General features: G+C 47.4%; 1 protein-coding gene across 6 annotated transcripts; it reads left to right on the forward strand.

Moving 5' to 3' along the window:
* The first annotated feature begins 1,859 nt into the window (after positions 1-1,859).
* Positions 1,860-27,047, forward strand: ETV7 (ETS variant transcription factor 7). 6 transcript variants are annotated; one of them, XM_090026103.1, is made up of 9 exons: positions 1,860-2,227; positions 2,454-2,533; positions 13,956-14,088; positions 16,022-16,186; positions 17,899-18,021; positions 18,759-18,974; positions 19,796-19,938; positions 20,662-20,762; positions 21,828-27,047. In XM_090026103.1, exons 3-9 carry the CDS (start codon positions 13,965-13,967, stop codon positions 21,943-21,945), a joined length of 990 nt encoding a protein of 329 aa, XP_089882229.1. In that variant the 5' UTR covers positions 1,860-2,227; positions 2,454-2,533; positions 13,956-13,964; the 3' UTR covers positions 21,946-27,047. The 6 variants fall into 6 exon arrangements, with proteins under 6 accessions (XP_089882229.1, XP_089882228.1, XP_089882227.1 ...); XM_090026101.1 differs by lacking the exons at positions 1,860-2,227; positions 2,454-2,533 and adding exons at positions 11,292-11,335; positions 11,676-11,753; XM_090026107.1 differs by lacking the exons at positions 1,860-2,227; positions 2,454-2,533 and adding exons at positions 11,524-11,562; positions 11,676-11,753.

Here is a 27,047-nt window from a genome sequence, read left to right on the forward strand (position 1 = left end):
AGAAGGGAACAATAGACCTGGAGAGCAGCCAGCGGCTGTGGTGGGGGTGGGTAGGTGGGGGGTGGTGCAGCGTGGGATCTTTGGAGGACTAATTCAACTCATGTCACAGAAAGCTTGGTGTGTCCACATGCTAATAGTGAACTGGAACTCATTGAACCAGTTTAAAATAGTATTTGATTTTCCAGGTACATGTTTGAACGACTCCAGATTTTCCAGGTACCCGTTTGAACCACTCCAGGCTGTTTTGAACTGGTTTAAATTGGCTGCTCTCTATCTGCTTCAGGTTTAAACTGCATTTAAACGGTTTTAAGTGCCGTATGCGGCCATGCCCTGAGTTCACTAAGTGCCTCCTCCCAGTCCAAAGTGTGCACCGGGGCCAGATTGTATGTCGCTTACCCAATTAGCACTTCTGTAGCCTCAGAGCTGCTATTTTTGGCACTCACATGCAGTCTGCAACCCTATGCTGAGCACAGTGTGGACGCACGAGCTCCCGCAAGACTCCTGAGCATGCGTCTTGGAGCTGTTTTCTGGCCGGGTGGTTATGCGGTGCCGCACACTCACCCAGCTACATATGCAAGTCCTGAAATTGTAGCCAGGCAAAAACCCCATGACTAGCATGTGTTAGATGCCACAGAAGAAGGGGCCCTCCCATGTTTTAACTCAAGAGCCTCATGGTCAGGGCTCTCATTTAGGTCCTAGATCCCCGCCCTGCAATGGACTTGAACCTAACATCTTCTTCCCAGTATAGAGCTTGAACCATACAGACTGTCCAAGCCCCTGGGGAAATATGTGAGGCCAAGGAAAGCACAAGCTGGCGACTGACTCAGGTCCAGCCTGGACCGTTACTCAAGGGACAGAAGCTCCCCATTTTCTCCAGTGACTATCAAATGCAAGGCGCAGTGGCTCAGCTACATGAGGAGGGCTGGAGAAGGGACTGAATAATGACCTGGGAGTTAGAGCCGTGCACTGGGAAGCAGAAGAGGAGTGTGCTGCGGTGACTAATTCAGAAATGCCCAAGCCACTAGTAGATCCGGCCCCACAGCAAGCAAAGGGAAGCAGCTCAAGTATACGTTAACATTGCTGTGCCTTCTTTGGCATTGTTTTGTGTTACATGCTAGATGGCACATGCCAGGTTGTTTCTGCTACAGCTGCGAGCACAACCAGGTGGTATATTTAAAGGAAGCATTTTTACAATATAGAGCAGCCGACATGTTGCAAAGCGGCTCTCCTCTGTTCTGCAAGAGCTCCGTCAATGTACAGCGGATTCATTTTTCCGTCTGTGTTAGAATTACAGATGGAAAAACTGTCTACCCGGCCTGATGCAATTCATCAGGGAGCTGAGAACTGAGGTCTCCCACTTCCTGGGAGCCTTAACCAGTAGGCTACTGGGTGAAAATATTGGGGAGCCCTCACCCTCATTCACCTACGGGGCATTTCCAGCAGGTGTGCATCTCACCAAAGAGTGAAAAGTCCCACCTACGTAGCTGGGAAAGTGCTGTTTGGCTCTGTAAAGTGAAACAGGATCTGAACCTTTAGATGGGAAGAGTTAAAAACCTGTAAATTTACACCCTACCTTACTAAACAGTAACTCCCCTTTGTTGACAAACCCTCAAGGAAACCCAGAACTGATGCACCGACAACACATTAAAATATTAAAATCGATTTTCTTGCATTTGTTACATAAGACAATAGTTAAAGAACTTTTCTTTTTTAAAGTCGTGATTTATTTTTGGTTTCCCAAAACATCTGCAAAGTACAGATTCAGCTCACAATAGTTACTCACCCAGGCTCTTATTCTAAAAAGGCTATGAACAATTTCAAACTCCACCTTCTCTCTCTGGAAGGAATCCCAGGGACTAAATGCTAACTCATTCCGCCCAGCTCATCTGCTACCGTGTTAACTGCCACTGCTTTTTTAACCAATGACATGACAGTAACTAAAATCAAAAGTGCAAAGTAGTTGCACTAAGTTAGTGCTCCTATTAACTGCAGAAAATCCCTTCTCAAAACTGAGCATAGTCAGCTCCTAAGAAAAGCCGGGAAATTACATACTGTTTACATGAAATGCTGTTTCAATCAAAAGCTTCCTAGCTTGAAACATGTGCAGGACATCTAGGCTGCAGAGAAGAAGCTGTGTTTCAACACACGGGGATATACCTGAGCTAGCTCTAATCTAGCTAGCTGGTACTGTCAGCACTGAGGATGAAATGACGTGCTACCTGCCAGAGTAAGTCCTTAACTTGCACTTCAGCTGGCCTATATGAACTGTGCTATGGCATATGGACTGCAATTATTGTCTGTGCTGGCTAGATTAAAGCTTTCTTAGATACCCAGCCTGCAATTCCACCTTCTGATTACAGTGTACTTGCTATCTTTCTAATGAGGTGGGAAAGTTGGTACGCGGAGGAATCATGGAGTTACTAAAGGGGTGTGTGTGTGTGTGTGCCTTCTAGGAACGACGTACCGAGAGGTCTGAGTCCTTCTTGGCACAGATGATCCAGCCCCGTGACAGCTGCGCAGAGCAAAACCAAAGGTAAATTCCCCTTTTTTAAAAAAACAACAGGGTAGCAGGGACAAACGGAGCAAGTGTGTGACCTTGTTTACATGGTGTGACTTTAAGAGTTTTAGTTACAGGGACAGCTGCTCCAGGGAAACACGTTTTTTATCTTTTTTGAGACCAGCACCTTGGCTGGGGTAAATCTTCCTACTGCCAATCAATGCTCCCGCACCACTTTCCCGCTGCTTGTGATCAGAGTGTTTACAACAGCCAAGTCTCTGGCTCCAGGTTTCATAATCACTAAAGTTTACCCGAGTTCGTGGGCAGGATGCCTCCTGTGCTGTTTACGAGGCTGGACGAACATTTTGTGCATATGGATAAATACTGTGCTTTCTAAGAATATTTCAATTCTATGAATTCTGTTCCCTCTCAGATAAATATTTGGTGCGTGCAATGGGTTTCAACCACAATCCACGGGGAAAATGCATCCAGATTTTGTGGGAATCCACAAAGACCGAGAAACCTGCCAAAACACACAAAACTGACACCTCCGCCAACATTATAAATAGGCGCTTGTGTGAAGTGCATGCATGTGGGTGCCGGTATGGTTTTGTAATACTCTTGCTCTTGAAATCTGAAAAGTTGCTAAACTCAAGCGCACTCTGGAAGACAAAACAGTCCATTCACGCTCATTTTCAGTTTGTTTGGCTTGGCAAGCGTTCCCAGGTTGTCCAGGCTTTAGTTGAAATGAGGGTCTGTTATGGGAGTGGTTACCTCAAGGGGGCATGACAAGAGGAAATCTAGGATTTTTAGGAAACCAGGAGCTGCAAAACAGCTTTCCTTCAAAGGAAATTCTGCTCAATAATTGAGTGAGTTCACATCTAAGCTGCGACGCCTATTTTCATGGACAAGATTATTTCGCTCGGGAGCCTGGATGGCTCAGACAAGTAGAAACAGACACAGGAAACCTCTTCATTCTTAAATTTGGGGTTTTAATCCAATCGAGGCTGGAAGTGACCAAAAACTGTTGACATCTAATGGCTGTTTTCTGACTATGAAGTGAGCTTGATGTGCTTAGTAGAGCTCACAATAGGACATGTGTCCACAGCGCAAAAGCCACCGCCACTAGCCAACCTATTTATCAGCAGGCAAACCAAGGCCTAAATGGACAGAAAGTCCATCAATCCTCTCACCACTAGCACAGGGTGGCCTTTTTTCACCCAGAGCCTGTATTGTAGGGGAGGTGGGAGATTCATAGATTCACAGATGTTAGATGCTTATAAGATCATTGGGTCCAGCCCCCTGCACCGGGGCAGGAAAGACCACTGGGATCAGGTGACCCCAACAAGGTGGGTGTCGAGACGCTTTTTGAAGATCAGCAGGGTGGGTGACTGTGGCACCTCTAGACCCTCGGCACTCGACGTGTAAAGAAGTTTTTCCTTATGTCCAATCTGAAGTGATCTTCAAGCAGCTTGTGCCCACTGTTTCTTGTCTTCCCCTGGGGTGCCTTGGTGAACAGATGCTCCCCCAGGCTCTGATGTGCGCCTCTTCTATACTTAAAGGCTGCCACCAAGTCCCCTTTAAGTCTTCTCTTCCCCAGGCTGAACAGTCCCAAGTTTTTCAGCCCCTCCTCATATGACCTGCTCTCCAGACCTCTAATCATGTGCGTGGCCCTCCTTTGGACTCTCTCGAGCTTCTCCGCATCCCTTCTGAAGTGTGGCGCCCTGAACTGGATGTGCTACTCCAGCTGTGGTCTCACCAACGCCGAGTAGAGCAGGAGGATGACATCCTTAGCCTTACTCGAGATGCATGCCAGTGTTTGATTAGCTCTGCCAGCTCCGGCATTGCTTTGATGACTCATGTTCATTGTGTGCTCTATCACAACCCCCAGGTCTTGTTCAGTTGTGGTGCTGGCAGGTGTAGCACCGCTGAGCCTCTCAGTGTGTTGTGGATTAGTTCTCCCCAGATGGAGCACTTTACATTTCTCCATATTAAATGTCATCAGGTTGAGATCTGCCCACCTTGTGAGCCTGCCTAGGTCAGCATGTACTGCCAGCCTATCTTCAAGCGTGACCACACTCCCCCAGAATTTGGTGTCATCTGCAAACTTTGCCAGTTCACTTTTAATACCTGAATCCAAATAATTGATGAACATGTTGAAAAGCACTGGTCCAAATACTGAACCTGGAGGGATGCCACTGGTCACCTTCCCCCATGCTGACTCAGTTCTGTCTATCAATACTTTCTGGGTCCTATCTCTGAACCAGTTACCTACCCACCAGACTGTAAAGTAGTCGAGGCCGCATTTTCCCAATTTTACCACTGAGGACATCATGGGGGACTCAGCTGAAGGCCTTTTTGAAGTCCAAGTATATGACACCAACCTCATTTCCCCCGTTCAGTGGCGAGTTACCTGATCGTAGAAGGAAATGAGGTTGGTCAGGTGTGACCCGCCCATAACGAAGTCATGTTGGCTGTCCTTTAGAGGAAGCCATGGTGACTGCCTTCTGTTAGCTTATCGATAATGGATTCATTGATAATTTTTTTCCAGGATTTTACCAGGGTGTGAGGGAGCTCGTGTAGCACGTGCCAAGGTGCCACCTGTTTTGTTGATAAGGCTGGATTGGTGAATGGCAAGTCACTTTTGTGCCTTCCAGAAGCACTGATTTACCAAGCCATTTTTAAACTGGTAATTTCTAATCCTATTGGAGATGGCTGGCATTCAATGAAAGGTAACATCAAGTGGCCCAGGGCCTCATGGCAAGAGGCAGAATGTAATTTATTCCCTGCATTAATGATGTTTGGAGCTTGAGAGAACTTAACAGCCGCATACCATTAACATCAAAGCTGTTTTCCTAGAAATGGCTTGAAACAAGAGTTTCAAACCACTTTGGAAGAGCTTAAAGTTAGTGCATGGCTAGGTATGTCAGAACCAGCTTTACAAACTGCGGCACGCAGGGCAGAGGTCGAATCGAACACAGCTTTGGCAACTGTTTTCATAGGCTGCCCTGGGCCTGTACTTGAGTGGGTGGCATATAAACCTAATAAATAAATATATGCTTGTATTGATTTAGTTTTGGCATACGGGCTTGCAAGCATACTAAGTGGAACTTTTAAGAGATCGTATGCTCGCTCCCCTTGACTCTAAACAGCAGATGGTAGCTACTTCCCATCTACCTGCAAGTGGCCAGTGTGGAATAAAGAATAAGGTGGAAACACTAAGAAAATGAGAGAGATCGCTGGGAGGTCCAAGAATAACAGAAGTGAGGTTAAACGATAGACAAGCCATAGCAAGTTCCCAAACCCTTTATGCTGATGGCGTTGATCTGAAAATATAAATCCTCAAGTGGCAAAAGAAATGCACACTTCTCACTTTTGATGACCTGGTGAAGCCGAAGCAGGCTGTTCCCCAAACTGTGTACTTTCGTAACGTCTCAAAAGACATAAATGCAGATTGCAGCAAAGCCCTTTTCTCAGACTCCCCTCAGCAAGGTGAGACTCAACATGTCTACAGAAATGGTACCAAACATGGCAAGACACCTAGGGAAGACCAAATTCACAAACAGATTGGCTAAAAGAAAACGCTTGCTCGATCCTCATCTCAAAATACAGTTTTCAAGCCCAGGGAATGGAGGTCATTGCAGCACGTAAATCAGTAAGATGCAAGGAAATTAGACCCACGGTCTTCTAAGGTGGAACAGGGTCAAGGTTTCTAACTCTTCTCATAGCCTCCCACTTTTTAAGAATTATTTTTATAATGGTTTTGACTAGTCTATTTATGCCCGCAGGGAGGATGAAGCTGACCAGCAGTCCTCCTGTCTCTCCTTAGAAAACAGTTCCAAACTATTAAAAAATATTAAAAAAATCCCGCAGTGCATAAACATTCACGTGGAGCAAACACCAGTGCGTTGCTAACGCTTGCCTCTCATCCTGGCTGAATTTCTAGCAGTACCAGAAATATGGGCTGTTCTGGGGCCTCAGGCTATTATTTAAACCTTTATTAGTGAATGTTAAAAATCATAGTTATTTACGTTGCTTTATAGAGTTGAAAGAGAATATAGGACCTACACGGTAGCTACAGGGGTACATATTAGTACATGTGTACACAGTCTAAGACATACACTTATTACACTCTGGGGTATTTCTGCTGAAGTTAAATGGGTTTTTTACAGAGCTTGGAGTCGCTGCCAACAGAGAAGATACAAGCTTTTATGCTAGGAGTGCCCATATATTTTAAACCTCAGACAAACTGAAAATGTCAGCTTGGGGATGGATTGGAAAAAGAGTGGGGAGAAATGATTTTTCTAAAAACATGAAACAAGTAGTTGTCCACTGAGTTGCTTTTATTTTTTTAATGCAGAGTATCAGGAGTGAAGCAATGTTATTGAGAGTAAGCGCTTACTTTAACTCTGTGTAAACACAGCTTACTAACTACAGGAACAGCCGGGCTAAGCTTTTTCTGGTGCTGATTAAATAAAGTTTCTTGCCTTATTTTGGTAAAGGTTTTTCTCTCTCTAACACAGGGGTGGGCAATTATTTCAGGTGGAGGGCTGCTGACTGAGTTTCGGCAAGCCATTGAGGGCTGCACAACAGTCAGCCCAGGGCAGATGAATATTAATTTTCTAAATTTTTAGGGGCCCGCGGGCTGGATAGAACGGCCTGGCGAGCCTCATCCGGCCCCCGGGCTGCATTTTGCCCACCCCTGCTCTAACATCAGCCTTGAAACTGGAAATTCCTAATCATTTTACATCATGCAGTTAGTTTGAAAGTTGCTATGCACTTAACATACCAAATGACTAATATTTGTTACAACACGAGGATTAGGTAACACGTTGGGACTGGCACTGGGTTATGCAGTTAAGAGGGTTATGCCCTTATGTGATATAGTGGAGTATCCCAGCACTTAAAGTTATACCAGAGGACCAGCCCAGCCTTGTAGAGACACTTGTCTCTATTTAAGCCTCACTTAATTACAGCCTAGCTACAACCTGTGCCTAATCGTATTTAGAAACCCCTGTAATGGGTGGATACAGTGCCAAACAGCAGTCCCCACAGCCTTTGGCGCACATTTTAACTAAGGTCCCAAATCAACCCATGCTGATTCATCTATGCCAGTGGGGCCAACCTTTCTGTGCCACAAATTAGCCCCGTGCCCTCCCCCAGTGCCAGTCTGATCCCTTCCCCTTACTTGATCTGCTGCTTTGCTTTCTACTCCATGTCCTGTGTCCCCTGCCCTATCTGCCCCCCTGTTGCCTGTCTCCTCCCCAGTCTGCTGCAGGCCACACACAGAGGCAGTGGTACCACTGGTGGCACTTGAGTCCACCACAAGTTGGTCAACCAGACCTACACCGCTCCCAATGCCTGGCAGACTCCAGGCTTCCCCACGGCGGGCCCAGTGTCTCCTATAACAGTGTTTCCCAACCTGTGGGTTGCAACTCAAAAGTGGGTGGCAAGAATATATGAAAGGGCTGTGAACAAACTTAAAAAATTATTCTCCTTTAAAGGAGAAAAATGTGGGAAACCGTGGCTTTTCCATAACAGGCTGGCAGAGATCCAGCCTGGAAGGGACTTGTTGGGGCCCCCTGCCCCACACACTGGGGGCAGCGGGTCGGGAGTGAGGGGCACTGGGTCAGGACTGGCCATTGATGTTTACAAATGGGTCCTGGTAGAAAAAAGGTTGAGAACCGCTGAGCTATAGCAGTACAGTTCCCAACAGCAAGCTCAGCCTGAATCACTTCTGGATTTATGTTATCAGCTGCTGGCAGAAAGGGCTTTAAGGGGAAGACGCTGGCAGGAGGAAGAGGCCGCTGGACAGGTTGTCCATCACCAGGGATCCTGGTTTCTCTAATAAAAAAATCCCCAATTTTTGGATTAAGAAAACTAACCCCAAATCCATATTTTTTCCTCATCAAAATGAAACACCACTGTATATGAAAGGGACCCGGGGATAATAATACACCACGGTCTGAATATGAGCCGGCAGCGCGATGCTGTAGCCAGTAGGGCAAATAATACTCTGACGTGCACCAATCGATGCATCTCCAGCAAAACCAAGGTGCTTCTCCCCCTGTAGTCAGCACTGGCGAGACCGCAGCTGGAGTACTGCGTCCAGTTCTGGGCGCTGCACTTTAACAAGGATGTGGACAAGCTCATAAACGACAGAGGCTGGGGGAGGTGGCAAGCGGTGACTGCCTGCAAGTGTCACTGGCAGCATCAGCGGCGCTGCTCTCAGGGGGTGCAGTGCCAATCTCAGGGGGTGCATGTGCACCCGGGTGCACTCCCTATGCGTCGCCAATGGGCAAGCTTGAGAGAGTCCAGAGAAGAGCCACCCGTATGGTCAGAGCCTGACACTGCAAGTCACACAAGGAGAGGCTGAGGGATCTGGGACTCTTCAGCCTACAGAAGAGGGGACCTGGTAGTACGTCACTGCTACATCAGGGGTGTACATCAAGAGGTCAGTGAGCAACTCTTCACCAGGGCATCCGTGGGGAAAACCAGGAGCAATGGCCACAAACTCCTGGAAGATCAATTCAAGCTCAACATTAGGAAAATCTCCTTCACAGTTAGGGTGTCCAGACTGTGGCATAAGCTCCTTCCAGAGGTGGTGCAATCACCTACCCTGGAAATCTTCAAGCACCTTGCTGGGGGCACCTGACCCCTGTTATCTCTCCTGCTTGGTGCAGGGGGCTGGACACGATGATCTTCTGAGGTCCCTTCCAGCCCCTAACAAACTATGAATCTATATCTTCTCCGCCTCTTGAAGGCTCAGATCCAGCGTAGTGGCTGCTTAACCTGGCAAGGGAAATACCATGTATCTGTGTCCATGAAGGCAATTTTCCTGAACTGCCTGGCAGGAGAACGGCTCTCCCGGCTGGTTCGGTGCCTGCTGAGGTGCAGCAGCTTTAAGCCCAGTTTATGGAAACGGGAGTCTCCTCCCCTGCTTGCTCCAAGAGCCTTATGGCCGAGGCAAGCAAAACTCAGGGGCATCTGAACCCCACACCTCCAGGCCTGCACATAGGATGCCTGCCGATAGTTTTGGAAACATCTGAAGCCCCAGGGGTGGGTGGAGGGCGTCTGCCGGTTGTAGGGATACTTATGGTTCTGGACCGACTCACTGGTTTGGACTTGACTTGGCTGGGAACATGGAACACTTTGTTAAACATAAATAGATAAATTGGAAACATCTGACGCCCCGGTGCGGGTGGAGGACGTTTGCCACTTCTGCTTCTGGACTCCCCAGTGTGGAATTAGTTTTGGCCTCAGATACAGATTAAATAAATAAAAAACACACACACACATTTACATACATATACATATCCACGATCCGCTGGCTGGGAAATTGGCTCCGTGGTCGGACCCAGAGGGTTGTAATTGATGGCAGTCACTCATCGTGGTGCCCTGTGACCAGTGGGGTCCCTCAAGGCTCTGTCCTGGGACCCATACTGTTCAACATCTTCATTAATGATGTGGACATTGGAGTCAGAAGCGAACTGGCCAAGTTTGCCGATGACACCAAACTTTGGGGCAAAGCATCCATGCCAGAAGATAGGCGGGTGATCCAGGCTGACCTGAACAAGCTCAGCAAATGGGCAGACAAGAACCTGATGGTGTTTAACACTGAAAAATGCAAGGTTCTCCACCTTGGGAAGAAAAACCTGCAGCACCCTTATAGGCTCGGCAGTGCTACGCTGGCAGCACTACAGAAGAAAGAGACTTGGGGGTCATCATTGACCACAAGATGAACATGAGCCTCCAATGCGATGCTGTGGCTAGTAAAGCGACCAAAACGCTGGCGTGCATCCATAGATGCTTCTCGAGCAAATCCTGGGACGTCATTCTCCCCTTGTACTTGGCCCTGGTGAGGCCGCAGCTGGAGTACTGCGTCCAGTTTTGGGCTCCACAATTCAAAAAGGATGTGGAGAAGCTTGAGAGAGTGCAGAGGAGAGCCACGCGCATGATCAGAGGTCAGGAAAACAGATCTTATGATGACAGGCTGAGAGCCATGGGACTCTTTAGCCTGGAAAAGCGCAGGCTCAGGGGGGATCTGATGGCCACCTGTAAGTTTATCAGGGGTGACCACCAGGATCTGGGGGAACGTCTGTTCACCAGAGCGCCCCAAGGGATGACGAGGTCGAACAGTCACAAACTCCTGCGAGACCGTTCCAGGTTGGACATAAGGAAGAATTTCTTTACTGTCCGAGCCCCCGAGGTCTGGAACAGCCTGCCAGCGGAGGTGGTTCCAGCGCCTACATTGAACACCTTCAAGAGCAAATGGGATGCTTATCTTGCTGGGATCCTCTGACCCCAGCTGACTTCCTGCCCTTTGGGCGGGGGGCTGGACTCGATGATCTCCCGAGGTCCCTTCCAGCCCTGATGTCTACGAAATCTATATGTACCCACTTATATACATACACACACATATGCACGCCCACACTTGTATACCTATACGCACTCGTGCATATGCACACACATGTGCACACACACACACAAATATTACTGGTGTTTCATTTTAATCATGGAAAAACGTGGCTGCGGGTTCCTTTTTTAAACCTGAACCCGGGGGATTTGCCCTCCTCGTCCCGCGCGGGGGAGCCCGGAGGGCAGCGCGGGCTGTGCCGCCGCCGCCGCCGCCCAACGCCCCCCGCGCTCCCCCCCGCGGGCCGGGGCCGGGGCCGGGGCCGGGGCCGGCGGAGGCTGCCCCGGGCCGAGCTGCGGCCGCCGTCGCGGACCCGCCTCGTTCCGTCTTCGTTTCCCGGAAGGGCCGCCCCGCCCCCGCCCCGCCCCGCCCCGCGGCGCCCGGAGCAGGCGGCGCAGCGAGCCCCGCCACCTGCCATGCAGGTAAGAGCCGCGCCGAGCCCCGCCCGCGCCCCGCGCCCCGCGCCCCCGCAGCCTCCCCCGGCCCCGGCCCCGGCCGGCCGTCCACGCGGGGCCGTGAGAAGTGAGGAAATGCAGCGCTACCCAGAGGGTTTCCGTGGCAGGCGGGCGCGGGAGGGCAGAAGAAACCTGGAAGGGGAGAATCCCGCTTTCTTCCCTCGCAACGAGCTCTGCCATCGGGCAGCCCCCAGGTAGACCCTGCCGCTGAGCCAGGGGGAGAAAAATAAACCACGAAGCGCCTTTTCTGAAAAGAAATGTATAAGATACATACTGCTAACTCCTTTCACTTTTATTTTTCCCGTAGTTTGTTGCTCAGAGTGAATCTGAAACATACTATAAAGAGGGAGTTACGAGTTCAAACCCGGACTGTCTCCTAAAAAAAGTTCGTATCTTTTTTCACAGCAGATTTTCCTGGTTTTTGCAAAGCCGAGTCGGTATAAATCAGTGGTGATGTTCCTACCAATAAAAGCGGTCACAGTAGAACTTTTCCTGGGGGGGAAAAAACTTTGGAGATGAATTTTGGAATGATCCAATGACCGGTTAAATCATTTTTGCCACGTTCCTTTTTAGCGTGACCAGATTGAGGCAAGGAGCTAAAGACCTATGCACCTGTGTAGGCTACTAGTCTTCCCACTTCACAACTCACAGCCATGCTGCCAAGTCTTATGTGTATCCTAGTGAAAATGTAAACCATTGCTTGCCTCTCATGAACACTATTCAAAATGCTGAGCCCAGGAGAGATGGGCAGAGCACATACAATATTCACATTGCTGGTGGCTCTCGCATGATGCTCCATTTACTTTAGCTGAAACCAGGCTTTGATCTCCGGCATGGGCTCCATAGGTGCAATCTATATGGTCTGTGTTTCAGGGATGTATTTGGTTAGCCGTGTTGGTCTGAGACCAAAAGAAATGCAAGAACTCTTGATGATGAGAACAGAGATGATCCCTTTTATTAGCTCGACGAAGAAATCACAGTATCTATCTATGTATCTATGTCTTTTGTTGTTGTTGCGATTCTTAGTTGGGCTTATAAAAGGGATCATCTCTGAACCAGGAGTTTTGGAGTTCTGCGTTTCAGATATATTGTCCTGAAGAAATGTATGTGGTTTTCCACAACCCTGGACGCAGCAACATGGGTTTCAGCAGAGCCGATCAACAACGCGGCGCTCCTGGGGTCCCCAGCGGGCTTGTGCCACGAGACCAAGCGCATGCACAAGAAAGCCCAGGCTGTTTCATGCTCACTGCTGTTGTTACCTGTACTAGCTAGACAAAAAAGCTAGCTCAGGAATATGTTGGTACATGCTACGCCTTCGTTCCGCTGTGCAGACTTACCTGCGCCTGCAAGTTCTCCATTGGAAATGGGAGTAGTTGTTGCTTCACATGAGTGCAGCGGGGGTAGGTCCGAGATACAGTGATGTGATCAGAGATTTTGATGACAGGTAGTGTGAAGGACAGGAACTTCCATTTGTGCTGCAATCACCAAGGAGGCAACTTTACACAGATAGTAATAGAAGCGCTCCTCATTATAGTATTGGGGCATCTCAGCCACTAGCAGAATTTACCTTCCCAGCACTCTGAGGCAGGAAAGGCCTATCCTTAATTTTTGTGGCTAGAGAACTGGGGAACAAGGGTGAGCAAACTGATCACAGAGGAAGCTTGCAGCTGGCATGGGAACTGCACTTGCATCTCTTGAACCTGCATCTCTGGAGGATTAGACTCATGCCCTGCCCGCATCATGATGTCTCCTAGGTGGAGGAGTAGGTACAGCCCCGTTCCCTGGAAGTGCTCCAGAAACAAAGATCAGTTCTCCCATGTCTGGGGGGCAAGCATGGTGGCTGTGTTTAGGAGAGGAGCTGGAGCACCACCCCTGATCCTGCTGGAAAGTGTAGGGAGAAATGAAGTGGGTAATGTAATTTGGAAAGTGTAGGGAGAAATGAAGTGGGTAATGTAATTATCCAAGAATGACTTCTGGTTGGTACGCCCGATAAAATCTCGTACCATGCTGCCCTGGTAGAAAATGAAAGGGAATCGTTAACCAACACCTGTGGTTAGCACTTCAGCTTTATGCCTTGGCGTCAGAGTGGTACTTCCAGGAACACAAAGCTCTTTGTATCATCGTGTTGGGGAACTGGTTGCACTTTTGACGCAGAAGGACGAACACCCTGACCTGAGTAATCAACACAACTTCCTGCAATGGGCTTTCCCTCAGCGCTGCCTTCTAACTACCAATCAGACTGGGACTTCTTGTAAATGGATAATGCTACTGTTTGTGCTTTGCTCCAAATCCATGCCCTCGACAGGCAGCCCTTGGCTGCACATGTGGAGATGTCTCGGTAGCAAAGCGAAGGTGTGATTGTAGCCTGGGTAGGCATCCCTGGGCGTACATATCCAGGATCCATAGTAAGGCGATGGTCTGGTTGCTAACTCAGGTCACTTCGTATTTACCAGTGCTGTTACGTGGACTGTGAAGATCAATGCTAGCGCTTCTGTGCCTACCTGCGATACAATCACGCTGTCATTTTGCTTCATAAACCTCCTCTGCAGGACTGGTTCTTATTTGCTATTTTGATCTGTTTCCCCAGGGTGAAGTGATGGTTGATTCTTCTTCAATCCCAGTACCAGCAGCTAACATGCCACTGCAGTCGCAGCCCAGATGTGTGACCTCGCTGCAGCCCATCACGGAGGGAGAAATCTTCAAGTTGCCAGGCAGGCTCAGTGAGTAGACGGTGCAATGCTGACAGCCTTGCAGATTTTCTTGTACTTAGGTGGTACTTTATACCTCTTCAAAGCATTGTGCATACGCTTCTTCCTTGGATTTCTTGGGCATATTTTAACAAACCACTTCCTGTCCTTGCCTTGGCAGGACACTGACAGTGCCCTCGTCCCACGGCTTTACCTTGAGCAAGCCGAAGCGTGTTGATGTTTAGGGCATTATGCCTGGAAGGTGTGCACGAGGGTTGTTTGTGCGATTCTGAGAACATGTTGGACTAACACTTGCTTAGGATGGTTTAGACAGGAATGATCCTACCTGGAGCAGGACTCTGGAGTAGATGTGACCTGAGGTTGCTTCCAGCCTTACTTTTCTATGATTCTAACAGCCAACCGCATCTTGGTGTACATTGTTCAGTGCTGTACTGTAGGCCTCTGCCACTTGCACTAAAGGGGTAATTCCAGCAACAGATAATAGTACTAGGCTGTTCCCCTTTAGCTGACTAGTCCAGAGCAAGGGAAACGAGCCACATTATCCTTGCATGCGTTGCACAAACATGAATGGGCTGATTAATTTTCTCAGCACAGCTTAGAAGTGGGTCAGTATTGATCAATACTGTATCTTCATTTTACTGATTAGAAAAGCAACTCTCTCAAGGCTACAGAAGGCATCAGTTTAACATATAAGGTTAATGCGCTGGGGGTTTCTGAGTTTGTTTTAGGAGCTCTTTCAGATGAAGCATTTCTTTGCTCAAAGGCTTTTTGGTATCCTGGTTTTGAAGTCACGTCCCAGGAAATTTCTAACTGCATAGAGGAGAAACAGTCTGCTCCAGCTGATTAGAAGCCAGGACTGCTCCTGGCACTAACTAGCAGTTTGCTCCTAGAGCAAAGCACTTCACTTCTTTTTAGTCGGTAGGCTTGATGGCTACCACTTTAGCCAAGATTGGGGCTTGAATCAGGGCTTTTAGAACTGAATTCATGAACCCGAGCTCTCATCCGGTGTCTGCTGGGCCCAGATGGGAGCACAGATGTAGCTATATGATGATGAAAAAGAAGGTGGTGGCACTGTTGTGCCTGTTAACACAAATATCCATGGGTTAAAGAAAAACAACCCTTGGAGTTTATATAAAGAGATTTTCAAGCCTAAGCTTGTGATAGTATATTAATTAGCCAGAAAAAGGATGATACATTTGACAGCTGGTTGGATTTGTGGATTATTTCATGTTTTACAAGAAAAAATAATGTCATTTAATATGGAGTTAATGCTACTGACAGATGCTTTCGAATTTTTTTTTTCAACCCATGCACTGCTGAGAATATATTATAGACAAGTGCATGTGCCAGTGCCTGTGGCAGGTTGTGATGCAGGACTCCTGGACTCTAAATCTGTTTCTGGGGAAGGTTGTGGTCTAGTGGCTGTACTGGGCAACAGTGAGTCAGGAGTCATAGCTGTGGGAGGGAGTGTAGTCTGGTGATGAGAATCAGGGACTAGTTAGGGGTCCTCTGCTGCTTTCCCAGATCTGTCTTTGATTTGTCTGTAGCCTTGGACAAATCATTTCACGTCCCCACCTTTACATGGGGCTAATCCCACTTCCTTGCCTCACAGGAGCATGAAGATTCAGCGATGGCTGTCGGAGGCTTTGGGATTAGTTGGTACTAATTATGACCAATGGCTGGGATTTTCAGACAGGTGTAAAAGAATTAGGCATGCAGCTCCCATTGAGACTGGGCACCTCATTTCCTTAGACTGCATGGGCAATCCCAGCCAGAGGTACAAGAACAAGCCACAGACCAGTATTTCTTCTGTTTATTTTCTCATCGCTTTTTGACTCACTTCAATGATCAATCTGGTCTTTTAGAAGGGAAATGTGCTGATGGAGAAGGCAGGTGTATCCTCTTGTCCCCTTTTATTTCAAAGACTGTTCTCTGCTGGTTTCAGGAATCCAGCCCTCGCTCTGGAGCAAAGATGATGTGATCCATTGGTTAAGGTGGGCCGAGAAAGAATATTCCCTCCGGCCAGCAGATGAAAGCAAGTTTGAGATGAATGGAAAAGCTCTCTGCATTCTCACCAAGGATGATTTCAGATACAGGGCTCCTAGCTCAGGTTAGAGGAAACGAATGAGAGATTTAATAGCCTGGCTCCCCTGTGCTGTGCCGTGTGTCCAGTGGGCTATGATTCAAGGGGCTTGGGTGCAGCTCTGTCAGGGACTTGCTGAATGACCCAAGTCAATCACTTCCCCTCCCACCTGTCCTAGTGAGAGCCCTGTTTGGCTGATGTTATATGACTGCGTCCACGCTAATGGTTTCTGCCAGCATGACTGTGCATCTTTCCAAGAGCTCTACCGGCAGAAGTCTGCAAATTAGACATGGACTAAAAGAGCAAGACAGGTGAGGGCAGAATAATTATCACCTCCCTTATGCATGGAGCCAGTGTAGACTCTATGGAGCAGTGATAACCTCTGGGCCCATGCAATCTAGCACAATGCAATCTAGCATTATTCAGTCTCATTTGGAGCATCCTGATGCTAGAGGAAGATGGATAATAGTATCAGAAAGCATCAAGATCCTGCCACAGGGAGAAGGGGTGATGGTGCTGGGAGCATTCCCATGGCTCGCTTCCCAACTCAGTGTTCATTCAAGCCAGGCAGAATTGTAGAAATCGGTAAACTAGATCAGGCACACAGTGCATTCAGTCAGTCTCCTGCCTAGGGCAGCATCCAGCACTACCGCTTCTGGGGAAAGGAGTCAGATTCTCGCAGTGGGGAGTTGTGGGATAACCTGCCTGCAGACGGAGGTCTATCCTAACCACGGTCAACTTAAATGACCAGCTGTCCTAGGTCTTGTGGCCTCGTGTCTCGACATTCTCTTTGAAAAGGAGCATTTGTCTTCAGTTTGAAGAATCAGTCCCAGATCAACTCCAGCCTATAGTACCACCTCCAAACCAGAGCGGTGTCTGCATTTATTGCTCTGCCTCCCGGCACAGCTGATTTTCTTGGATACAATGCCACACTGAAACAGCTGTGTGAAGTGCAGCTATAAGTGGTGCAGATAACTTCTGGTTCTGGAGGTCTACGAAGTGTCTAGGGCCATGTCCTGGATTTGCTTCCACAAGGCTGTTCTTTTGGTTTAGCTCACACCCCAGTGCAAGAGGGCTTCCCATCCAATACACATCTGTATGAGTGTCCACTCCTCAGCCCATGCTCTATTACACACATAACCATATTTCCCTGCAGTTTCAATCAGGTTCAAGAAGCCTCTTCATTCCCAGGGCTAAAGGAATATTGGAAAGTGGACAAACACTCTTAGAAACGGCCATTGAGTTCCACCCCAGAGGTGGTTGCAATTTAAGGGGTGTGATTTGTGCTTGGATTTGTTGGAGGTTTGAAGTTCGTTGGGATGCAAGGTGCTGGGCATGAAATAAATAGATCAATGGGGGAGATAAGCTGGGATTATGTTGCAGCAAGTGGAAAAACCTCCTTCATTTGAAAGTTGTAGCTCCTTTCTTATTGTTCGCTTTACAGTAGCACCTCATAGGTAGCATCAAAGTTGAGCAACATTTTGCTTGGTCCCTGAATCTGAATGTAGTCAGATACCAGGTTATCCTCTTCAACTGGGGCTCTTTCACAAAAGTCTTGCTTCTAAACTAGGATTGGGCAGCAGTTCCCCCATGGTTTTGGATAACACGAGGCTGAAGAACTGTTGTCAGCTTCCCTTGGGTAGTCCGTTGAGTGGGTCTCCTCTTTCTTTGGGCTGTGGTGACTGAGAACATGGCCAGACCTCAGTCCAGGGGTGCTCATTTTCTTTCTCCCCACACAGGCGACGTTTTATACGAGTTACTCCAGTACATCAAAATCCAGCGGCGAGCCCTTGTGTGCAGCCCATTGTTTAATTCACCCTTTCGGGATGCAAAACACATGGATATGCACAGCACTGTGGGAGGTATGATGCCCATTTATAAGCATTTGAATGGGTAGGTGAGGTCTGGAAACCAACCCAGGAGACGTCTCACTGGCGCATTTGTGTTTAAGGTGATCATGCCTCATGTTCTGGGCACCAGACTTAAATAACTGGAGACAGACTCAGGCTCTCCTCTCTCCCTGGTCTGCACTGCTGATCTGACACTCCTTTCCCTCTCTCCCCTAGTGACCCATCCGTGTGTCCTGTCCCAGTTAGCAGCTCCGTAATGTCCCTCATTGCTCCTACAGTTCCCTCTGCTGTTCCATCCCAAAGAGTTCCCCTTCCCTGGGAAAACCTAGTGGTCTTGATCCTCTACTCACAACCACTAGAATCAGTGCGGTTATGCTGGCATCAGTGACAAGAGGCTCAAGTGCTTTCATCATCTTCCTGGAGCCAACACTGGATTTAGCAAGGGTGGGCAAAATGTGGCCTGGGGGCCAGATGTGGCCCGCCAGGCCATTCTATCTGGCCTGCGGGGCCACTAAAAAATGTAGAAAACTAATATTTATCTGCCCCGGGCTGCCTGTCATGCGGCCCTCGATGGCTTGCCGAAACTCAGTAAGTGGCCCTCTGCCCAAAATAATTGCCTGCTCCTGGGATATAGGCTTTACCCAACAAACGCATCCTGGTTTGTCTGTTCTCTCTCTGTTGCTTAAACATGGATAAAAAAATGTAGAGGGCCTTTTTTGGAAATAACGTTGCCTTGGGCTTCCTTGCAGGTATGAACTGCAGGTTAGAAGCCTCCCCAGGAAGGGTCTCTTCATTGCTAACGACATGTCCAAGCCACAGAGAACAGCCCAGGTCTCCCAGAAAGGCCATCTTCAGAGAGGAGCCACTTAATCTCTCTCATCATGGCTCAGAAGTCAGCTGTAGGCCAGAGGTCATCTGTTCTTTTCCTGCTCCCCCACCAGCCCCAGTTGATGGTAAAATTGCAGGTGAGCATGAAGTCCTGTGGTGTGGAAAGCAGCTCTGCCTGAGAAATGAAACTCCTGGGCGGGGGGAGGTAAACATGGGGGTACTGGCTAGAGATGTCAGTGGAAACTTGACATCTGTTCATTGAAAACTCCTTGGTGAGTCTGGTTCTACATCCACCTTTCAAAGTCTGTCATGCATGGAGAACAGCCGTAGGGGACTTTCTTGAAGACTCCATCATCTTTCCCCAACACAGAGATGGGCCCTCTTAGGACTCTTTGCCCCCAAAGCACAGCATTTTCAATAGAAAAGAACTTTTATTTTACACCAAGGAAAGCAACAAGGAAGACCCAAAGTAAGATCTCTGGGAGAGAGCACAATGCACGTGTCTTTGATGTGATGCAGTGCTCTGCAGAGGGAAATGGCAGCTGTCTGAACCTCTGGGGGTTACAGTTGACCCCTGGACCTCTGATTTTGAAAGCATTAGCCTCTACCATGTGAGCTAAAGTCTGGTTCTGCTGGCTATGTTGGCAAACTCATCAACCTTTTCCCAGATCAGGACAGAGCTCTCTGTTGAGCAGCTATGTGTTATATACTCCCTCTGGCCAAGCATACATGTTTCAGGCTTCAAAAGTTCAGTGTGGGTGCCTCCATGCCTTAGTTTCCCCATTGCAAGTTACGGATATAGATATTGATACCCTTTCTAAAGCACACTGAGATCTACTGATTTAATGATAAGAGGTCGGTGTTATTGTTACTAACACACACTGCCTGCTGCTTGGCTCTGGTTTGTGGGGACACGTTCTGATGAAAGCTGAATGCCTTCCTCTGTGTTCCTGTGCAGACTGCAGGTTACTCTGGGACTATGTCTATCAGCTGCTGTCTGACAGCCGGTACGAACCATACATCAAATGGGAAGATAAGGAAGCCAAGATCTTTCGGGTTGTCGATCCTAATGGACTTGCCAAGCTCTGGGGGAACCATAAGGTATGTCTGGGTCAGCATAGCTCTGTCATCCCTGGACTCGTGGGAGCCCATGTTCTTAACTGGGCAGCACAATGCTCTCTTTATGGTGTATTCTGTGACCAGCTTTGAACTGAAATAAATGGGAGTTGAAGGGATTCAGCCCCTGGTGAAATCAGTCAATAAATTCTTCCTTGCTAAAAGAAAGGCTGAGAGGAATCGGAAAGTATGCCTATATTAAAGAGAGCCCCAAAATAATGGGGCAAGTGCAGACATTCCAGCAGTACCAGATAGAAACTACTGCACTATAACCTCTCTAGGCCGGGGATTGTCTTTTTCTCCTGTGTCCACAGTCCCTGGCTTGGTCTGTGGCTAGGGCTCCCAGGTACTAGAACGATGATGATGATGAAGAACAGTGCTAAGTCTACCAATGTCTTGGTGGACTGTAAAGCTTTCCTTAAAAACTGTCCCACAACAATTGTTTCTCAAGCTCTGAGCATTCACAAGGACCTGGTAACTGCATGTGCCTCTATGTTTTTGATGCAAGTTGGGTTATGTTATGTTGTCCATCATGCTTCTCTTTGATTTAACTGGTAAGCCTGGCTTCTGATTGGCTGGTTTCATTGGCACTCTCCTGTTCAGGACGTCCAGTATCTCTGCGTGACACTGTTTAAAGGTTCACGTCATAGCTCAAGACCAACTTGACTGAGCATGCTTTAAGAAGGCCTCTGTCTTTTATCTTCACAGAACCGCATGAACATGACATATGAAAAAATGTCTAGAGCCTTAAGGCATTATTACAAACTCAACATCATCAAAAAGGAACCAGGCCAAAAGCTGTTATTCAGGTGAGAGAACTCAGGTGGCACAAATGACCTCACAAGGGAGATTTGGCCAGGACAGAGGAAAGTTAGTATCAGCTTCCAGACGTTCTGCACCTTGTCCTGAGCTTCACCTCATTACTTCTGAAACCTCCTCAGATGTGCAGAATAAAATGACGGTCTTGGTTATACTGTCTTGTATCTGAATTAGCTCTGCTGGAGCAGATGGAATTGGGCTGGATTTATACTGCTGCAACTGAGATCCGGTAGTATAAGTAGGGGTGGGCAAACGAGGTGTCAGCCCCACGTAGCAGACTTAGAGGGGACACAAGATTGATGGCTGTTGCCACTGGACTTAGGGTACAAAAACAGAGGCTTAGACTGATCTCTGCTGAGCTCAGAACCCAGTTCGCAGGCCTGACTCAGGTCCTATGCACATCTGAATCCCAGTGAAGTCCAATGCATGTATCTGAAAGCACAAGTCAGTAGTCAGAATGGGGCTGGGTTTTGCAAAGCCAACACGATGGCAGTTGTTTTATTTATCTGTTTTCCTGAAAAGACAAAACCCGGGCTGGGTTCAGCTGAGGGTCTGTTTTGCACAAATTGCAAAAGCCTCCAGGTCTTGGATAAGTGGTTCAGGTTTTGATCCCTATGGATCCCAGTCCCACGGGCTCAGCCCTGCAAAGAACCACCACCCCTTTGAAACAGCAAAAGCAATGAGCCCCATGCAGATACAAGCAAGGTGTAAAGCAGGGGTGAGCAATTATTTTGGGCGGAGATCCACATACTGAGTTTTGGCAAGCCATCGAGGGCCGCATGACAGGCAGCCGGGGCAGATAAATATTAATTTTCTAAATATTTTAGGGGCCCTGCGGGTCGGACAGAATGGCCTGGCGGGTCACATCTGGCCCACAGGCCACATTTTGCCCACCCGTGGTGTAAAGTGCTGAGTATCTTCTGGGAGGAGCTCAGCTTTGTACAGCTTCTTCCAAAACCCACTGAAATCAATGGAAAGACTGCACTGGGCTTCGGAACAGGTCCCTACCTGGCCTCACTCATTCTGCGGCACATTGGTTTTTTTTTTAATTCCAGATTTTTGAAAACACCTGGGGAAATAATACATGAGAAATCCAGCAAGCTGGAACAGCTGGAAAGTGAGGAACAGGAGGGACTGGATTTCAAGGAGGATGTGGTGGAGGTATCACCCTAAGGACTGTATGGCACCGTGTCTACAATGTGGAAACACGCAGCATCAGAGAGATGCTGTGAGTCACTGTGAAGAACCTGGGATGCTCTGCTGTCTCAGGAAGAAGTAACTGCCTTTCTCTCCCTGGGTTGCAGTTAAAGGCTTCAAACATTTTCTGTTCAAAGACTAAAATGTGGAACTTTGGCAGCAAGAGTTTATTCCCAGAAACTTGTGCAGGCCATTGAAAGTGAGATGAATCTGCGGGCTGACCTTTTACTTGCTAATGTTTTCCCACAGGTTATTTTGTGTATTTGTCTGTTTTTTAAAATGATCACATTTGGTACTTTATGGCCGAGGCTCTGTTGTTGAGATTCAAGATGGCTGGTAACCGTGACCCTAATTCAGGACAGCACGGCTCTTAAGCATCTGCTTAACTCTGCTCTTTACGCTTCAAGTTAAGCAAACTCTTCCATACCTTGCTAAATCAGTCACAGCTTATGTGAAGATTTTTGTGTGGTTTCAGGGCGGAGGGGTTCTTTAAGCTGAATGTTGCCAATTAATTTCACTGTGTATGGAGCAATAATAATACTGGTTATGCTTAGCTGAATATGAAGACATGTGACAAAAACAAAATACCAAACTGAGTTGTGATAGAAATAGTGAAGGGCTCCAGGTCTTCCGGTTATTTACACAGGGGATGACAGAAGACGAGGCCCCTGCCTCACGAGACCAAGTGATTGATTAACATCCTTAGCTGATGTAAACTCTGCTCATACCAGCAGAGGCTCTGGCCAGTAGAAACCTTCCCCTTGGGGTTCGACTACAAAGATACAACATTCCCAACAGGCTGAATTCACACTAAATGAGCAGTGGAAATAACCAGCCTCATTCTCCTTTCATGCAATTCAGCCCTGTGCAGAGGATTGAAAGCTTAGTGGGTGCATATACTGGCTCTCTTCCACTACTGTAAATGGTGGATAGCTGTGGTTTCACCGAAGCAAGTGAAGAATCAGGTTCATTAACCACAGGGGATTCAGAGCCGGGTGATCAGACTCCATTGTCCAAGGTAAGCGAAATGCAACTAAACTAAAAAACAGCAGCGGTCAGCTTAGGTTTTGTAAGTTCATTTTCTCGTTTAAATAACCTCAGGTGTTGTTCAGAAAATAATCTAGCAAATGCACATTCGGGTTTTTAAATCTGACAATATCCCATTTTTGCCTAACAACATTATCAGATCCCCTGCAGTAGTTCTGACTTGCTCATAGTCCATGCATTGCTGGCAAAAGGGGTAAGATGGTCACAACTCATGCCTTCTCAGTTTAGTGGTAGAATAGGAACAATTGCAGGCTTTTCTGTACTTCATCGTGGCTTGGGAGAGTGTGCAGTCAGAAATAGGTCATCACCTACAAAAGTTTATACCTCTCTGACCCAGTTTCTAAGGTGTCACCCTGCCCTGCCTTCTTCCAGCTTACTCATCATTAGGATTTCAGTGGGAACAAGATTATGCCTAAATAATACATTCTCGAAGCTATTCTCATTTTAGGAGAGGAAACCTTGTCTATTGGTTAAAGCAAAGAAGTGCAAAGTCAGGAGGTGTGCGTGCACAATTGCTCTACTGTGATGGAGACATATTACAACCACTGTGTGGCTTCATGTATAACCCACCACAGAGCCTACCTGTTCTTGAGTCTTGCCCCTCTAGTCTTTGCTAGTGTGTGTGGAGGACCAGGACTGCGTGACCACTCCCCAATTGCCAGTTTTGTGCCTTTGAGCAAGTCGCTACCACTGAGCCTCAGCTTTTTCATGTGTGAATTGGACACAGTGGGCGCGTCTACATGTTCATTAATGTGAAGTAACTGCTGCGCATTAAATTTAGTACTTGCAAAAGGAAGTACAAAAATGTGCAGTAGGCTGTCCTACTTGCATTAGTGCAATTGCACACTTTTTTGTGACGATTAATGCACAGTAGACTGTGCATAGCCTAATAGCATGGTTTTTGCCTGACGCTGTAATGCTTAGTTAATCAGCCTACTGCGTATTAAGGGTCTCTTGTAGACACACCCAGAACCATCTTTCTACAGGGGTATAGTGAAAGTCCTAAAACCATTAGGCCTAAGAATACCTATGCCTATAAGCCAGTGATTTTCAACCAGGGTTCGGCAATACCTTGGGTTGCACTGAGATCCTTTCAAGGGTGAAATGTTAGCACTGTTAGGTGTGCAAACATGTTTCACAAGACAAACCCAGGGATTTCACATAGGAATACGTGGTGTTCAGTGATTGTAAGGCCAGAAGGGAACTTGGAAGATCATCAGGTCCAGCCCCTTGCACCAAGCAGGAAAATGTTAATGTTAAAAACGTCCTGACCTGTTCTGGTCTGTCTGAGTTCTTTGCACCAGAAGAGTTAGTTGCTCTAGTATTTATTTCTGTAATCAAAAATAGAGTGAAAACTAAGAGCTGGCATTTTTCAAGGGGCACCCTGAATTTACTGAGGAGTGCCTTGAGTCTAACAACATTGAGGTCCGCTGCTATAAATGCTCCCAGTTAATTCAAAGTGCCAGCAAGTTATTTTGATTGATTTAGCTGAGGATCCGACCCATTGCTTGGAAAGTTATTTGTGTGCATAAATGTTCTCAGGATTGGGGCCTACCCCATTAGCAGTCAAATGCATGCGTGCTCAAATTTCCAGTGCTAAATTTAGGCACACTTACCACCAAAGACTGTCACTCATAGCTCCAAAGTGTTCAGAGACTCTCTAGATTGGAAAGTCCTAGAAAAACTGCAAAACTACTTTTGTCAGCCTCTGCAAGAAACCACAAAGCTTCCAAGAATGAGGACTAAGCATTCACAGGGTACATCTGTTTGCAAGACTGGACCATAATAACCACACACCACCAAGAGGGGAGGGTGTTTTTCTAACCACTGGAAGTTTACAGGACAGATTTTACTATGATCATTTAACGTTTTGTTTTTTTTTTGAATAAGGTGATTGAAAAGGCCTTACAAATTAGTGCACAGTACACATTAAGCTGATGAAATATCCTACTGGAAGAGCTGTCATGAGCTCTGTGTGAATCATTATGCTCCTTTGCATAATGCTGCCTGGGTCCCAAAGGTATTTCTTGAGGCTGTGTCTTCAAGGGGTGCAAGGCAGAACGGGAGATGACTTGTGAAATTTCAGTTTGTGGTTTTTCTTTAGATAAAAAAAAATAAAAATGAAATCGTGGAGGTGTTTTTGGCATACGCTTTATATATATTTTCAGAGTATATATATGTTGTGCAAGGTGCCTAAATATAGTATCTTGGCTTTGGCATAGGCCCTTTGGAGCTGCTCAGAACTGGTGGGCTTAGACCAATGATTCTCAACCAGGGTGCTGGGGTACCCTGGGATGTCACAAGATCCTTTGAAGGGTGCCACGAGGTATGAAGAGATAAGTAACTGAGAGAGGAGACAAGCAGATAAGCCACTCTCAGGCTTGTCCCAGCTAAACGATTCCTCATGCCTTAACCAGGCCCTGTGTAAGAAGGTAATATATAAATTAGTTTTTGAAACTGGGTGTCACTCAGTTCACAAACATTATGGAGGGGGCCTCAAGTCCGATGAGGGGCACCTTGAGTCAAGTGAAGGGTGCTTCAAGTCCAAAAGGTTGAGAACCACTGGCTCAGACTCCACCAACTGTCCCGGTGTTGGCGGTCCTAGGCACTCAGACACTGTGATGGTAACTGGTGCAACAGCAGAGATAGAGGAGCAAAATTCAAGCACCCACTGGCTGTACTCAGCCAAAGCAGGGCAGAACTAAGAGCCCAGCTCCAGAGCTGCTGCAATGCCTGCACCTCCACTGCGACCAATTTACATGAGGTAAGGATCTGTCCCAGCGGGGTAATTCCTCCTTGCTTTCATGGGTGGGATGTCAGTACAGTTGTTTTGGAGTAAAAGTGGTGTAAGCTCACCTCTGAAATCAAGCCCAAGCACTTCAAGAAAATAAAGCTACAGCCACAGTTGAATTTCCCCTTTTGTTCTCGGAAGTTGTCACTTAGCCTGGCTGTACTCCCTGCTCGGAGGCATTTGGGGATGGAGAGTTGATGAAGCTGAAGCTTAAGGGGTCAGTGGTTAATAACACAACCCCTCAATGATAACCCTGAGAGCTTAACTCGCAGCATAGTAAAATAAACACTGGACCCAGTTTTCTCAGCTCTCTGGAGTGAGACAGGACCTGACATGTTCTCCATAAACACCGATCTGGGAGTTTCACTTCCAGAAAACTAACTGTGTGTAAACACCCTGGCTAAAGCCTCCTGTTAACGAGAAGGAAATGAAAAGGCTGAGATGTCCCTGGAGTATATTCACACCACTGGTTTATGCGGGCTGAGAATCACGCTTGAAACTTTTTGCAGCAGAGGAAAGAGAAGAGCCGCAGGGACATTTGGATCTAGCTCTTGGCAACCTGGACTAGGAATTCAATTCACACTGCCCGGCTGGCTCAGCATGGGGCCAGTGTCCTGCAGGGATGCCCAGGCTTTGGGGTGAATGGAGCCTTACAAAAGAAGAAGGGGGAAGGTTTTTGTTCTTTAGGGTTGAAATCCACCCATTTGCAGAGGGTTAATACTAGGCCAATGCAGTGCTTAAATGCAATTTTGAAGGCTCTAATGGGATTTAATAAAACCCTACATGCCATTAGAGGGCTATCACCCTTAGCTCAGGGACCTGTCCCAGGTTCCCTAATCTAGTGTATTAATAGTAATGTAAAAGAGAAACTGTTTGCATACCCTGCCTGTAATTTCAAGGAGATGCATGAATCCTTCCTTCACCTCCTAAAGCAAATCATCTACTGTGCTGGGCACCTGCTGCAGCTCACTCCAGGTGTAGGGGGTATTTTGGAAGCATGTTTCATTAAGCACTTTTGAGGATCCTTTGTGATGGTAGGTGCTTAGGTGATAATGACTCTTCTGCAGAGCCAGGGCTAGGTTTAATGGCTTTCAGTTTCTATAGGGGTTTTCTTTAGATAGAGATTTCCCTTCCTTGCCTGCATAGCTGTTGGCTGACATTGACCACATCATTAAGGAGCTTTTTCTCCGTCTTTAGCTACTTCTGCTTTGTGTGAAATGATTTGAGGTCTGGTGCATGA

This window comes from Crocodylus siamensis, chromosome 13 (genome assembly GCF_052110815.1).
Source record: "Crocodylus siamensis isolate JL-2025a chromosome 13, ASM5211081v1, whole genome shotgun sequence".
In the NCBI taxonomy this organism is placed as follows: domain Eukaryota; kingdom Metazoa; phylum Chordata; order Crocodylia; family Crocodylidae; genus Crocodylus; species Crocodylus siamensis.